This window comes from Crotalus tigris, unplaced genomic scaffold (assembly GCF_016545835.1).
Source record: "Crotalus tigris isolate CLP2741 ecotype Arizona unplaced genomic scaffold, ASM1654583v1 scf7180000020497.760770, whole genome shotgun sequence".
NCBI classification, from domain to species: domain Eukaryota; kingdom Metazoa; phylum Chordata; class Lepidosauria; order Squamata; family Viperidae; genus Crotalus; species Crotalus tigris.
The window spans coordinates 572,501-589,165 of record NW_024098046.1 but is presented as its reverse complement, the minus strand read 5'-3'; the positions used below and the strand labels follow the sequence as shown (position 1 = coordinate 589,165).

The following is a 16,665-nucleotide window of genomic DNA, read 5'->3' as shown; positions in this document are numbered from 1 at the left end:
CCCCGAGTTGGGAATCTCAGCAGACGCGGGGCCTCCAGTGTGAGGAGCATCCTCAGCGCAAATCCTTTCGCTCCCAAGACGTAAAAAAGGGAGACCGTTTCAAAAAGGACACGACAAATAACCATTTACTCACCGGGTAGCCCTCGGCTTTCTTCTGACACCATTTCAAGAGCGCGTTCCGCTTTGAGCCGCCATATTCCCTGGCCAGCGCAGCCAGGGGATCCTTCCTCTCCACACTAAAAGCCAGAAGAAGAACAGAATGACAGAGTTGGGAGGGACCCTGGAGGTCATCTAGTCCAACCCCCTGCTCATGCAAGAGATCCTATACCATGTCTGATAAAAGGTCCCCAACCTTTTGGGCACCAGGGACCGGTTCCGTGGAGAGAGGTTTTTCCGCTGACCGGAGAGTGCGTGGATTTATGTATTGCCTGCATCCCGTGGATGGGGGTTTGCTTGTTTGTGTGGACCGGTTGCTGGCGTGCCGCGGCCCGGTACCAGTCTACAGACTGGGGGTTGGGGACCCGGGTTCTAGTCCAACCCCCTGCTCAAGCATCTTTACCAATCCAGACAAGTGGCTGTCTAATCTCTTCGTGAAGACCTACAGTGAGGGAGCACTTACAACTTCTGGAGGCAAGGAGTTCCACTGGTGAATTGTCCTCACTGTTAGGAAGTTTCTCCTTAATGCCAGGTTGCTTCTCTCCTTGATCAGTTTCCAACCCTTGTTTCTCGTCCTGCCTTCAGGTGGCTTTGAAGAATAACACGACCCCCTCCTCTTTGTGGCAGCTCCCCAGATACTGGAACTCTGCTATCATGTCTCCCCTATTTCTTCTTTTCTTTAGCCTCGCTCAGGGGTAGGCAGCCTTGGCTCTTTTATGATTGGTGGACTTCAACTCCCAGAATTCCTGAGCCAGCATGGGGGAGCTATGGCTCCCTTCATGACTCGTGGACTTCAACTCCCAGAATTCCTGAGCCAGCATGGGGGAGCTCTGGCTCCCTTCATGACTCGTGGACTTCAACTCCCAGAATTCCTGAGCCAGCATGGGGGAACTATGGCCGCCTCATGACTCATGGACTTCAACTCCCAGAATTCCTGAGCCATCCATGGCTCAGCTTGGAAACCTCTCCCTTTCCCCTCAGCGTGGCTGGCTCAGGAATTCTGGGAGTTGAAGTCCACGAGTCATAAAAGAGCCAAGGTTGCCTATCCCTGGCCTAGGCCGCTTTATGACTCGCAGACTTCAACTCCCAGAATTCCTGAGTCAGCACAACTCAGCTTGGAAACCTCTCCCTTTTCCCTCAGCGTGGCTGGCTCAGGAATTCTGGGAGTTGAAGTCCACGAGGCATAAAAGAGCCAAGGTTGCCTATCCCTGGACTAGCCAAATCCAAGTCCTGCAGCCGTTCTTTATATGTTTTAGTCTCCAGGCTTTTGACCATCTTTAGCTGCTCTTCTCTGGACTTTTTCCATTTATTTATATGTAAGGGTGTAGGTATATACATACATTGCATGTGGCATGCTTATATGTGCGTCGTGCATGTGCACGCTTTTGAGAGCAGGCAGCAGAAATTCATTTTTGAGGTGTGCCAGCGTGCCCCCAGTTAAAAAAAAAATGACAATAAAAGTATCTTATCTGCCTGACTCACCTGAGTTTGCTGGGTGGTTTTAAGCCGCTGGGCGTGGAGGTGAACATCCGGCCCCCAAAGGTCATAGTGGGGGGCTTGCTGAGTGACTCCAGGGAGGGGCTCTTGCGTAGGAAGGGATCCGGCTTCATCTCCTCGTGCCTCCCTTTGAGCAGATCTTCCAAGGAAAGAAGGAGAAGCATTAAAAGCCTGCAACTCCTTTATACAAATCCCGTTGTTTTCACATCTTTTTCATCTCTCGTTGGAATTGGCAGGTATGGCCACCGCGCCAAATCAATACCTTGTTTTTGTAACTCTTGTCTGTCTTTCAATTTTGCTTCCTTGCCCAAAATGTCTTTACAAGCCACAACTTGATCGTCGTTAATTAAATTTGGGGAAGCAAACGCTTCCATCGTTGAAAGCCATTCGGGTATTGTAATTTTTTTCTTTTTTTAAAATGTTTTATTAGATTTTATAGTAATAGTAATAGTAGTAAAGTTGGAAGGGACCTTGGAGGTCATCTAATCCAACCCCCTGTTCAGGCAGGAAACCCTACACCATTTTGGACAAATGGCTGTCCAGTTTCTTCTTAAAAACTTACAGTGTTGGAGCATTTACTGCTTCTGGAGGCAGGCTGTTCCACTGATTAATTGTTCTCACTGTCAGGAAGTTTCTCCTTAGTTCTAGGTTGCTTCTCTCCTTGATGAGTTTCCATCCGTTGCTTCTTGTCCTGCCTTCAGGTGCTTTGGAGAATAGCTTGACTCCCTCTTCTTTGGGGCAGCCCCTGAGATACTGGAAGACTGCTATTCTGTCCCCCCTCGTCCTTCTCTTCGTTAAACTAGACATTCCCAATTCTAGCAACCGTTCCTTATATATTTTAGCCTCCAGTCCCCTGATCATCTTTGTTGCTCTTCTCTGTACTCTTTCTAGAGCAGTGGTTCTCAACCTGTGAGTCGGGACCCCATTTGGGGTCAAACGACCATTTCACGGGGGTCGCCAAACAAGGCTGTCCGCCATTTTTCCTCCCTTTTCTCTGGCCACGCCCCTGGCACCCGGTGATGTATAAGTGGTTGGAGGTCACCACAACCTGGGGAACTGTATTATGGGGTCGCAGCATTAGAAAGGTTGAGAACCACTGTTCTAGAGTCTCAATAGGATTAGGGATAGAATGGGATCAGGGTTGGGGGGGGGGTTAGGGTTTGGGTTGGGGTCAGGGTGATGAAAAAGACGTGAAAACAATGGGATTTTACAAAGAACTGACAGAATTGGATCAAATGTCGTTAAAAACAGATGAAAAGTTGATTAAGGAACTTCGTCGGTTTCTGCTCAATTTAATTCCCCCCCCCTTCTTTCCCATTTTGAAAGGAGTGCCTTCCTTATAAGATGGATTTGAAAGTATCTGTGTTTTTTGTTCTTTCCGTACCCACAGAAAGGCATGCCAGCAGACTTAAAAGCCTGCAATTCCTCAACCAGAACATCCGAAGAGGCGGCTGGCAGACCCAGAGACGGGAATCGAATCTGTAACCTGGCGGGAGTTGAAAGAGGCAGACAGAGAGAGGAGGAATCCGCAACGCTGACGGTAAGTCTGCTTCTAGGGAAATTGGATCCTCCTTGTTTACTGATTTGCATCCTGCCTTGATGACGGGAAAGTCCTCGACTTACGACAATTCGTTTAGTGACGGTTCCAAGTTACAATGGCACTGGAAAAAAAGGGAATTAGGGCCGTTGCTCACACATACGGCTGTGGCAGCCTCCCCGTGGCCACCTGGTCAAAGTTCGGATGCAACTGGCTCGTACTTATGACGGTGGCCGTCATAACTGTGTTATTCTATTTATTTATTGTTATTCTAGTTCTCAACAGCACTTCGTTTAGCGACGGTTCAAAGTTGCAACGGCGCTGAAAAAAGAGACACGATTTGTTTTTCACACTTACGACCGTTGCGGTCACAGGATCCAAATTCTGCTGCTTGGCAATCGACTCGTAGTTATGACGGGCGCGGTGTCCTTGGGAGGTCACGTGATCCCTTTTTGTGACCTTCTGCTGAGCAAATCAAGAGGGAAGCCCGGTTCATTTAAAACCGTGTTGCTAACTTAAGAACTGCAGCGATTCGCTTAGCAAGAAAGGTCGTAAAACGGGGCAAAACTGGCTTCACAAATGTCTCACGGTAGCAACAGAGATTTTGGGCTCAGCTGCGGCCGTTGAGGACTACCTGCATTTTTGGAAAATAACTCAAGGCAGTGAATATGTCGAATGCTCCTTCCTCCGCCTATCTTCCCAGCACATCAACCCTGTGAGGTGGGCTGGGTGAAAGGGAGGGACTGGCCCAAAGTCACCTACTCAGCTGGCTGTCATGCCTAAGGCGGGACTAGAACTCACCATCTCCTGGTGATTGGTCCAAAGTCGCCCAGCCAGCTTTCAGGCCTAAGGCGGGACTAGAACTTGCAGTCTCCTGGTGATTGGGCCAAAGTGACCCAGCCAGCTTTCAGGCCTAAGGCGGGACTAGAACTCCCAATCTCCTGGTGATTGGCCCAAAGTCACCCAGCTGGCTTTCATGCCTAAGGCGGGACTAGAACTCACCGTCTCCTGGTGATTGGCCCAAAGTCGCCCAGCCAGCTTTCATGCCTAAGGCGGGACTAGAACTCCCAGTCTCCTGGTGATTGGCCCAAAGTCACCCAGCTGGCTTTCATGCCTAAGGCGGGACTAGAACTCGCAGTCTCCTGGTGATTGGGCCAAAGTGACCCAGCCAGCTTTCAGGCCTAAGGCGGGACTAGAACTCCCAATCTCCTGGTGATTGGCCCAAAGTCACCCAGCTGGCTTTCATGCCTAAGGCGGGACTAGAACTCACCGTCTCCTGGTGATTGGTCCAAAGTCGCCCAGCCAGCTTTCATGCCTAAGGCGGGACTAGAACTCCCAGTCTCCAGGTGATTGGCCCAAAGTCGCCCAGCTGGCTTTCATGCCTAAGGCGGGACTAGAACTCACTGTCTCCTGGTGATTGGGCCAAAGTGATCCAGCCAGCTTTCAGGCCTAAGGCGGGACTAGAACTCACCGTCTCCTGGTGATTGGCCCAAAGTTACTCAACCGGCTTTCATGACTAAGGCGGGACTAGAACTCACCATCTCCTGATGATTGGCTGTAAGCCAAGGATTACCTGTACAATAAAATTGAGCTGGTCCTTCTGACGTTGCTTCTACTCTGCATTATCCCGCTATCCTTGAACCCGTGTCTCGTTCACGGTAGAAGGAGACATATTTCCGAAATTGACAACTGGGCAGCGCAACACAAAGCGGCAGCCCAGACGGTCTCACTTCGGTTCTCAGCCAGCCTCCCCAGAGTGATCAGCAAAAGAATATTGAACATAATCAGTAAATACAATTTGCGAAAAGGCAAAGTGCGGCACCAGCCATACATTATTCATTTTTCTGGCTGGTTTTTTTTTTCTTCCAAGAATTGGGCGATTCCCCCCAAGAGGTTTCTAGATAACTCAGGCTGTGTCTCTGAAGCTGCGGAAAAGCTTTGTGGTTTTTGCACCATGCTTTTTTGTGTCTGCACAATTTAACCAGCAGTACAATTAAGGCAATAATGGAATCCAATCAGCATCTCTCTCTTTCTCTCTCTCTCCCTCTCTTTCTCTCTCCCCCTCTATCTCTCTTGCTCTCTTTCTCTTTCTGTCTCTCTCCCTCTCTCCCCCCTCTTTCTCTCTCCCCCTCTTTCTCTCCCTCTCCCTCCATCTCTTTCTTTCTCTCTCTCCCTCTTTCTCTCTCTTTCTCTCCCCCTCTCTTTTTTCTCTCTCTCCCTCTCTTTTTTATTTCTCTCTCTCCCTCTTTCTCTCTCTTTCTCTCCCTCCCTCTCTTTCTCTCCCTCTCTCTCTTTTTCTCTCCCTCTCTCTCACTGGAAGTTTTTAAGAAGAGACTGGGCAGCCGTTTGTCCGAAATGGTATAGGGCAGTGGTGGCGAAGCTATGGCACGGGTGCCAGAGGCGGCACTCAGAGCTCTCTCTGTGGGCGCGCGTGCCGTCGCCCCAGTCCTAGGCCTTCAGCTGGGTTCTATAAAACCTTTTTGCTTTAGGCCTCCGCCGCTGTGTGGAAAAAAAAAAAAGGTTCAATCAATCAGTCCATTTCAACTTCTCACGGGAAAAAAAAAATCTTGCAAAGTTGGAATTGATTAATTGAACTTTTTAGTCCCACTCAGTCTGCTGTTACTGCAGCCATGCCCACCCAATGGGCCACACCTACCCGGCACCCGACGACGCATAAGTGGTTTCGGGTTGCAGTTTGGGCACTCGGTCTCTAAAAGGTTCACCATCACTGGTATAGGGTTTCCTGCCTGAACAGGGGGTTGGACTAGATGACCTCCAAGGTCCCTTCCAAGCCTGCTATTCTATTCTATTCTATTCTATTCTATTCTATTCTATTCTAATTTCATTCTATTCTATTTTATTCTATTCTAATTTCATTCTATTCTATTCTATTTTATTCTATTCTAATTCTATTCTATTCTATTCCATTCCATATTCTATTCTATTCCATTCCATATTCTATTCTATTCTATTCTAATTTCATTCTATTCTAATTTCATTCTATTCTATTTTATTCTATTCTAATTTCATTCTATTCTATTCTATTCTATTCTATTCTATTCTATTCTATTCTATTCTATTCTATTCCATTCCATATTCTATTCTATTCTATTCTATTCTATTCTATTCTATTCTATTCTATTCTATTCTATTCTATTCTATTCTATTCGAGATCCCTTCCAACTATTATGATGATGATGATGATTTAGCAGCCTAAATTTGGGGGGTTCCATTGGGCCACCTGTAAAGATAAAAGCTTTATTGTGGTTATTCCCTCCCGCCTGGACTACCTCGCAGGGCTCCCATTAGAGAAATCCTAAGCAGGTTGTCGAGATCTGTAGAGCTTGCTGGCCAGGAGAGTGGGCCTCCCCTCCTCCCCCAGCTGGCATCAAGGGCTTTGCTAAACGTCTAGAGGAGCATAAATGGGGGTGGGGGGTGGGATCTGAGCCCCCGGGAACAATCGCTCCATTCAAGATCCCAGAGAACAAGACATCCTGGCTTCCAAGCCAGCATCTTGAAGACTGTAAGTCTCCTGTTTCTCACCCCTTGGCGCCTTCAAGAGATCTGAAAATTTTTAGTTTAGGCAGGCTTTAGGGAAAAAAAGGCTCTGTTTTAGGGTTTCGTGAGTATTTTAAAGCCGCCCCCCCCCCAACCTCCCTCCCTGCCGATGGCCCCTCTCTGAAATTTGTCATTGTGCCACCAGCTTTTGGCAGGAGAGAAGATGGGAAAGGAAAAAAAAGCACAAAAATTTAGCTCTGCTTCCTTGCAAAAGAATCTGGGAGGGAGAGGAAGGAGAGGAGGAGGGGACGAGGGATTTTTTGTATTTTTGTATTTAATTTTATTTATATTTCCCCCCCTCCCCACGTTCCTGAAAAAAGAGGGAGGGGGCACGATTTGTCCCACGGCTGATAAAATACAAGAGTAAGGGGTTGTTGGGTTGTTGTTTTTTGCCTAATGTGTATATATATATATATACATATATACACGGATGGAAACTAACCAAAGAGAGAAGCAACGTGGAACTAAGGAGGAATTTCCTGACAGTGAGGACAATTAACCAGTGGAACTCCTTGCCTCCAGAAGCGGTGGATGCTCCAACACTGGAAGGTTTTAAGAAGAGACTGGACAGCCATTTGTCTGAAATGGTGTAGGGCAGTGATGGCGAACCTATGGCAAAGGTGCCAGAGGCGGCACTCAGAGCCCTCTCTGTGGGCACGCACGCCATGCTCCGGAGATGGCAACCGTCCCTCTTCAACCAGCTGCCCTCTAACTCGCCGAGGTCACACATGGCCGGATGCATCCCAGCCCCCCTGCGCTCGCTGGCCTCTGTGTGCGGGGGCCGATGGTGTCAGGCAGCAGCCGTCCTGGCCCCTGCCTCGCCTTGCCTTGCGACAATGGCGCCCCCGCCCTGCCTCGCCTTGCCTCACCCTGCAGGACGAGCCTCCTGCCCACTGCCCCACCTGCCAGAGACCCCCTGGATCTCCCCCAACCCTGCCCGCCCCCCACAGACGTCTCTCCCCACGAGCAACATCGAGGTGATCATGCCCACCTTGGTCACACCCACCCAGTCTGCCATTAACACCACAGCCACGCCCACTCAGTGGGCCACGCCCACCTGGCATCGGCAATAAATAAGAGGGGTTTGGGGTTCCAGTTTGGGCACTCGGTCTCTAAAAGGTTTGCCATCACTGGTGTAGGGTCTCCTGCCTGAGCAGGGGGTTGGACTAGATGACCTCAAGGTCCCTTCCAACATCATCATCATCATCATCATCATTATATTAATCATCGCACAGTCAGCCATTTTTGTCTACCTCTCGAGTCCTTACCCAGGACCTGGGACAGGCAGATGTGGATGTTTGATGGTATTACAGATCTCGTCGCAGGATGGAAGCAGTTCCTAGTAAGGCCACCTTTTGCAATTGACTCATGGCGAATTTGTCAATGCCGATGATGGTGTTCAAGTGGTGCTCCAGTTGTTTTGAGATTGCACCCAAGGTGCCTATTATTACTACTACTACTACTACTACTACTACTATTATTATTATATTAACCGATAGGGCCGTGGCTGCAGTATTATTTTTATCCTCGTTATTATTTTTTACTCCTCCCATTTTATTGGCTGTGTGCTTTATTATTATTATTATTATTATTATTATTATTATTAAAGATTTAATCTTCAATTCGATTCACAGTCTGGGACTGGTTAAAAACTTAACAGTTCAAGTCCTAACCAAGGACCTAAGACCTATTAAGGTAACGACTGAGAACATATAGGCAGTTCCAAGTAAGGTGGTGATTATTGTTATTGTTATTTATTATTATTATTATGGATCATCGCACAGTCAGCCAGATGTTCAGACTGGATTTGGCATTTTGTCTACCTATTGAGTCCTTACCCAGGACCTGGGATAGGCAGATGTGGATGTTTGATGCTATTATTATTATTATTATTATTATTATTATTATTATAATACAGGTAGTCCTCAACGTATGACCACAATTGAGCCAAATATCTGTGTTGCAAAGCGAAACAGCTGTGAAGTGAATTTTGCCCCATGTTACAACCTTTCCTGCCGCTGTTGTTAGGCGAATCACTGCAGCGGTGAAGCTAGTCACACGGTCGTAAAGCGAATCCAGCTTCCCCCCATTGACTTTGCTTGTCAGAAGGTCATGAGAGGTTATTAGGTGACCCCAGGGACAATGCAACCGTCATAGCTATGAGTCAGTTACCAATTTTGATCATGTGACCACAGAGATGCTGCCACGGTCATAAGTGTGAAAACTGGTCCTAAGCCGCTTCTTTCGGTGTCGTTGTAGCATTGAACGGTCACTAAATGAACCACTGTAAGTCAGGGACTTCCTACAGTTCATCGCATAATTGTCCAGATGCTCAGACTGGACCTGGCATTTTTATCCACCTGTTGAGTCCTTTGCAAGGCCCTGGGATAAGCAGATATTTAATAATATTAAAGGTCACGTTGCAGGAGATAAGGTGCTTGGAGTAAAGCTGCCTTTTGCAACTGACTGATGGGGAATTTAAAACAGAATAGAGTAGAGTAGAGTAGAGTAGAGTAGAGTAGAATAGTAGAAGCAGAATAGAGTACAGTGGAGTAGAAATAGAATAGAATAGAATAGAGAATAGAATAGAAATATAGAACAGAATAGAATAGAAATATAGCATAGACTAGAATATAGAATAGAAATATAGCATGGACTAGAATATAGAATAGAAATATAGAATAGAATAGAATATAGAATAGAATAGAAATATAGAATAGAATAGAATATAGAACAGAATAGAAATATAGAATAGAATAGAAATATAGCATAGAATAGAATATAGAATAGAAATATAGAATAGAATAGAATAGAACAGAATAGAATATAGAATAGAAATATAGAATAGAATAGAAATATAGAATAGAATAGAATTAGAATAGAATTACAGGATAGGATAGGATAGGATAGGATAGAATAGAATAGAATAGAATAAGGAATAGAATAGAAATATAGAATAGAATAGAAATATAGATTAGAATAGAACAGAACAGAAACATACTGTAGAGTAGAATAGAATTAAATTAGAATTAGAATAGAATTACAGGATAGAATAGAATAGAATAGAATATAGAACAGAATAGAAATATAGAATAGAATAGAAATATAGAGTAGAACAGAAATATACTGTAGAGTAGAATAGAATTAGAATTAGAATAGAATTACAGGATAGAATAGAATAGAATATAGAACAGAATCGAAATATAGAATAGAATAGAAATATAGAATAGAATAGAAATATAGAATAGAATAGAATAAAATATAGAACAAAATAGAAATATAGAATAGAATAGAAATATAGAATAGAATAGAACAGAACAGAAATATACTGTAAAGTAGAATAGAATTAGAATTAGAATAGAATTACAGGATAGAATGGAATAGAATAGAATATAGAACAGAATAGAAATATAGAATAGAATAGAAATATAGAATAGAATAGAACAGAACAGAAATATACTGTAGAGTAGAATAGAATTAGAATTAGAATAGAATTACCGGATAGAATAGAATAGAATAGAACAGAACAGAATATAGAACAGAATCGAACTATAGAATAGAATAGAAATATAGAATAGAATAGAATAGAGGATGTTGGTTTTCTTGCAGACGTTTCATGACCCAATTAGTGCTAGAATGGAAGTAGTTCAACAAGTGGAAGAGAAAGAGGAGGAGAAGGAGAAGGATTGAAAGGGAGGAGGAAAGAAGGAGGGAGGAGGAAAAAGAGGATGAAGAAAAGGAGAAGGGTAAGGAAGAGAAAGAGGTAAAGGAATAGAAGGAGGAGGAGGACTGTGGGGGTCCTTGGTGCTCTCTGAGCTGGGAGGGTTTCCTTGCAGACATTTTATGACCCAGCTAGGTAACATCATCAGTGCTACACAAGAGTGGGGTTTGCAGAGAGGAAGAGGAGGAGGAGGAGCAGGGGAAGGAGGAGGAGGAGGAGGAGAACGACGACGACTGTGGGGTCCTTGGTGCTCTCTAAGCTTGGTAGTTTCCTTGCAGACATTTTATGACCCAGCTAGGTAACATCATCAGTGCTACAAAAGAGTGGGGTTTGCAGAGAGGAAGAGGAGGAGGAGGAGGAGAAGGAGGAGGACTGTGATATCACTGGTGCTCTCTGAGCTTGGCTGTTTCCTTGCAGACATTTCATGACCCAACTAGCTAACATCATCAGGGCTGGAAGGGAGGAGGGGGTCTGTTCTCTTTTTATATAACGTGGCTCCATTAAACAACAGCCTACTCAAGGACCTACCAAGAAGAAAACAACACTACCACTACAACACAACAACCAACTCCCTGCCTAACAGCCCCTGAACCACGGACAGGATGACCTGGCCGTGGTCAGTTCAAATCTTCCGGGGTGGCCTGGTTAAATTGGTCTCCCTGGCGCGGCCTTTAATTTCGGCCTGACGGGTCAATGATTTTCTCCCAGGATTAAAGCCAGATTCTTTAAACCTTCACCTCGTATAGAATTTCCATTTCAGCGATTTTTGAAGATTTTGATGTTAAAGATACTGTTTTAAGGTGGAATTTAATTACAGCGGCAAGGTTATTGATAGGTCAATATTGGAAGAAGGATTCGTTGCCTACATTAGAAGAATGGGCATTTAAGGTTTCTAATTTGGCAGAAATGGCTAAAATTTCTGCTTATTTAAAGGATCATACCACAAGAAAGATATATTATGGTATGGAGAAGATGGATAGATTATATTAAGATTAAATACGGAACTGAAAAGTTCCACTTATTTTATGATTAAATAATAAGTATTATTAATAATATTTAAATTAATTTTTTTTATTATATAACAATTGATTATAAACTGATTTGTTTATGATATGTTATTAAGGTTTAAAGGGAGTTAAGGTTTAAGTATGATTTTAATTGTTGTATAAATTGTTAAACTTGTTTAGCTTATGATTAATATATTTGTTAACTTAATTAGATTATGTTTAATATGTTTGAAATACCCTGTATTTGGCTCCGGGAAGTCGGGGGGTGGCGGTTGGGGGGAGGGTAAATGGGTTTATTTTGTAACTTTCAATAAATCTTTTTAAACAAATAAAAAAAAATAAGAATTTCCATTTCAGCCAGTGGGGCGATGGAAGCTACTTACCCCCCAAAGGCAGTTCCAGAAGATCCGTGTGTTTGGATAAAGTCTTTCCCACCGATTTGGGGTTGGTAAAAGTGGAATGTCTCTGCAAGGGAGAAAGAGCAGAAATCCCCATTTTCCGGACTGCCCAAAACAAAAAAAAAATTTTTTTCTCTAGCCAGATGGCCAGAAACCTTTAAATTCCAACACGGGTTGTATGAAACCCCAGCTCCGAGTCGTGCTACAACTTGCTAACGCAATCAAGCCTAGAAAGAGGACATAATTTATGCAGGTCACCACGCGGCTGCATCCAATTTTGCAACTTGTTCTGCAATGGTTCCTAAAGGACTGCAGCAATTATTAAGTCAGGGGTCTTCCAACGTGGCCCTTTGATGACTGGTGGACTTCAACTCCCAGAATTCCTCAGCCAGGCTCACGTGCCTGGCTGAGGAATTCTGGGAGTTGAAGTCCACCAGTCATCAAAGGGCCACGTTGGAAGACTCATCTTAAAGCATCCTGGCTGAGGAATTCTGGGAGTTGAAGTCCCCAAGTCATCAAAGCGCCAAGTTGGGAGACCCCTGACTTAAAGCATCCTGGCTGAGGAATTCTGGGAGTAGGAGTCCACAAGTCATCAAAGGGCCAAGTTGGAAGACCCCTGCTTGTGGACTTCAACTCCCAGAATTCCGCAGCTAGCGTGCCTGGCTGAGGAATTCTGGGAGTTGAAGTCCACCAGTCATCAAAGGGCCAAGTTGGAAGACTCCTGCATTAAGTGAATCCTTGATCTGTAATGGCCTTTTCTTTTCCCCTGCCAGAAATTGGAAGGAAAAGCCGGTTTCCAGGGAAAAAGATATATATATTTGGAAATGATGGTCCTCTGAATGCAGGATGCTGCAAATGTGGGCCATAAATATGGGCCAGCGCCCCAAATATGATCATGTCGTGGTGAGAAGTGAGGCTGGTGGTTGGAATTTCGAATCCAGGTTGTAAGTAGTTTGGAGGGGGGGTCCATTGTAAGTTCAAATGGTTGCTAAGCAACCGGTCATAAGTCCAGGCCTACCTGTAGCTTGTAGATGCATTTCTGATAAATCTTAGCCTTCCCTCCCTTCCTTCCTTCCTTCCTTCCTTCCTTCCTTCCTTCCTTCCAAGCGTCTTCTTTCTTTCTTTCTTTCTTTCTTTCTTTCTTTCTTTCTTTCTTTCTTTCTTTCTTTCTTTCTTTCTTTCTTTTTCTTCCTTCCTTCCTTCCATACGTTTTCTTTTTCTTTCCTTCCAAGCGTCCTTTCTTTTCTTTTTTCCTTCCTTCCTTCCTTCTCCTCTTTGTCTTTCTCATCTTCCTTCCTTCCCTCCCTTCCCTTTCCTTCCCTTCTCCCTTCCTTCCTCCATCCCTCTCTTCCTCCCCTCATTTCTTCTTTTTCACTTTCTCTCCCTTCCTTCTTTGCTTCCTTTTCCCCTTTCCTTCCCTTTCCTTTCCTATCCTGTTCTTCCCTTCCGTTCCGTATCCTTTCTTCTCCTTTCCAGTTCTTCCCTTCCTTTTTTCCTTTCTTCCTTCCTTTCCTTTCCTTTCTTCATCCATTTACTTCCTTTCTTTTCCTTACTTCTGGGGAAGGCTGGGGAATTCTGGGAGTAGAAGCCCATCCATTTAAAAGCACGAGGGCTAGGGAATTCTGGGAGTTGAAGTCCACCTGTCTTAAAGCCTGCTGAGACTAAGAAAAGCTGCTGTAAGGAGGGATCTCACACACACACACACCCGGCTTCCCATCTGGACGTTCTGCAAGGCCAGAGACGCCCTTTGGGGTACCTGGATGGGCGACACAGCAGCCGCAGGAGCTGTCCGGGTGGGGATGTGGCTGAGTGGACTCCGGCAGACCTTGTGGATGGGCACGCTTTGCCCGGTGCTCCCTGCAAAAAAAGAAGAAGAAGAAACAATGGAAATAATAACAGAGTTGGAAGGGACCTCGGAGGTCATCTAGTCCAACCCCCTGCTCAAGCAGGAGTCCCTATTCTATTCCAGACAAGTGGCTGTCCAGTCTCTTCTTAAAAACCTCTAGCGACAGGAAGGAAGGAAGGAAGGAAGGAAGGAAGGAAGGAAGGAAGGAAGGAAGGAAGGAAGGATACCAGAATAACAGTGTGGAAGGGACCCTGGAGGTCATCTAGTCCAACCCCCTGCTCAAGCAGGAGTCCCTATTCCATTCCAGATAAGTGGCTGTCCAATCTTTTCTTGAAAATCTCTAGTGATGGAGAAGGAAAGGAAGGAAGGAAGGAAGAAGAAGCAGTAAAGTGAAGGAAAGCAGGAAAGGAAGGAAGAAGAAGCAGTAGAAAGGGGAAGGCGGGAGGGAGGGAGGGAGGGAGGGAGGAATAGCAGAATAACAGAGTTGGAAGGGACCTTGGAGGTCATCTAGTCCAGCCCCCTGCTCAAGCAGGAGTCCCTATTCCATTCCAGACAAGTGGCTGTCCAGTCACTTTTTAAAAAACCTCCAGTGATGGGGAAGGAAGGAAGGAAGGAAGGACGGAAGGAAGGAAGGACAGAAAGAAGGAAGGAAAGGAAGAAAGGAAAGAAGAAAGGAAGGAAGGACAGAATGAAGGAAGCAAAGGAAGGAAGGAAGGAAGGAAGGAAGGAAGGAAGGAAGGAAGGAAGGACAGCAGAATAACAGAGCTGGAAGAGACATTGAAGGTCATCTAGTCCAACCCCCTGCTCAAGCAGGAGTCCCTATTCCATTCCAGACAAGTGGCTGTCCAGTCACTTTTTAAAAAACCTCCAGTGATGGGGAAGGAAGGAAGGAAGGAAGGAAAGAAGGACAGAAAGAAGGAAGGAAAGAAGAAAGGAAGGAAGGAAGGAAAGAAGGAAGGAAAGAAGGAAGGACAGAAGGAAGGAAGGAAGGAAGGAAGGATAGCAGAATAACTAAACGAAGCCTTGTAGGCCAAGGACCGCCTGTCCATCGTTGGTATTTACTGCAAATAGTTCACTTAACGACGGCGACGAGAATGGATGGAGCAAGGTGACTCAAGTCACCTGATGTTTTAACCTTACAACCATATGGTTTTGCAATAGAGTTGTCGGTGCTGGTCGGTAAGCGAGGACGAATCTGTATTTATTATGTCGTAAAAGGAGGAAGCTAGTAGGGTCCACTCACCTGAGCATCCCAAATCAAAAGACTTGATCAGGGATTTGACGGTGGCCAAGGATTCTGGAGGGGTTGGCGAAAGGCGAGTGACCGGCACCCCCGGCCAGTGATTGGCGGCTTCCGTCTCTGTACAGGTGACCGAGTCCGGGGTCAACCTGTGGAGAGAAAAATATCCAAAATTTAAGGGAGGGTCCAGATTTTGCTGGGAGGGAGCCCCCTCCCTTCTAAAATACAGATCAAATAGACGTTCACCCCTCCCTTTTTCTCGCGCCAATGTTCTCGCACCAATCCTGAGCAGGGGGTCAGACTAGAGGACCTCTGAGATCCCACTTCCAACTCTGTTCTTCTAATTCAGCAGAATACTCAAAAAAATGGAAAAAAAATTCTCTTTTCTATTTTTAATCTGTTTTGTTCCAGAGAAGACCCGTTCCAGGTTTGCCGGAGGAAATTTTCCCAGGCCGAGATGGGAACAGAGGCAAGTCCTCGAGTTACGGTTGTTTGTTTAGTACAGTGGTTCTCAACCTGTGGGTCGGGACCCCATTTGGGGTCGAATGACCATTTCACGGGGGTCGCCAAACAACGCAGTCCGCCATTTTTCCCCCCTTTTCCTTAGCTGTGCTACTCCCTTTTATTCTATTGGGTTTTGAAAGCCAACAGAAGAGACTCTCTTGAATAGAGTCTAATTCTATTGGCTTTCAAAAGCCAATAGGAATTGTCCAGGCTGTCTCTGCCCTGCTGAGCCCGCCAAAAGTCCCATTCTGCAAACAGTGCTGCACCAATTGAGTAGTCCTCGACTTACGACTGGTTGAGTAGTCCTCAACTTACGACCGGTTGGGGGGTCGTGGCATTAAAAAGGTTGAGAACCACTGTTTTAGTGACCATTGGGGATGGGAAAAAAGGGACAGTACGACCGTGTTTCACCCTTACGACCAATTGCAGCTTCCCTTGGAGTTCACGTGATCAAAATTCGGTACGTTTAGCAACTGACTCGTATTTATGACGGTCGCAGCGTCCCCGGGGTCAGGTGATCAAAATCTGTGCGCTTGGCAAATGACTCGTGTTTATGACGGTCGCAGCGTCCCATGCTCCCTTTCTGCAAACATCTGACGAGCGAAGTCAGTTGGGGAAGCCAAATTCACTTCACAATTGAGGGATTAATTTAACAACTGCAGGGATTACTTATCAGCTGTGGCAAGACAGGGCGTAAAATGGGGCAAAACTCACTGGACCCGTCTCGCTTAGCAACGTAGATTTTGGGCTCGGTTGCGGTCGTAAGTCGAGGGCTACCTGCCTTCCCTTCCTTTGCCTTCCCTCCCGACATTTACAAACGATAATGGCATTTTAGTTATTGATTTCTCTCTTAAAATCCAGCACGGATGGCCCATGGCAATCCCTCGGCCTGATTTTTTGGGGTTGTGCCTAATTTTAATGGCCCTGTGATTAGATTAGATTAGAAGAGAAGAGAAAATAGAATAGAACAGAAAATAGAAAATAGAAAGAATAGAAAATAGAATAGAAAAGAAAATAGAATAGAGAATAAAATAGAATAGAAAATAGAATAAAATAGAAAACAGAACAGAAAACAGAATAGAAAATAGAAAATGGAAAAGAATAGAATAGAAAATAGAATAGAATAGAAAATAGAATAGACAATAGAAAACAGAGTAGAATAGAAAATAGAACAGAAAATAGAAAAAATAGAAAATAGAAT

General features: G+C 45.2%; 1 protein-coding gene across 4 annotated transcripts in view; it reads right to left on the bottom strand.

The window, feature by feature from the left end:
* The window catches only part of SPECC1 (sperm antigen with calponin homology and coiled-coil domains 1), a 164,463-nt gene that overhangs the window by 28,581 nt on the left and 119,217 nt on the right, over positions 1–16,665 (bottom strand). For all 4 annotated transcript variants that reach the window (XM_039366939.1, XM_039366941.1, XM_039366938.1 and 1 more), the window contains 5 exons: positions 14,964–15,109; positions 13,631–13,731; positions 11,860–11,941; positions 1,639–1,792; positions 134–236 (listed from right to left, as the gene is read on the bottom strand). In XM_039366939.1, coding sequence (XP_039222873.1) covers positions 134–236; positions 1,639–1,792; positions 11,860–11,941; positions 13,631–13,731; positions 14,964–15,109 — 586 coding nt within the window. The remainder of the gene's footprint in view (positions 1–133; positions 237–1,638; positions 1,793–11,859; positions 11,942–13,630; positions 13,732–14,963; positions 15,110–16,665) is intronic.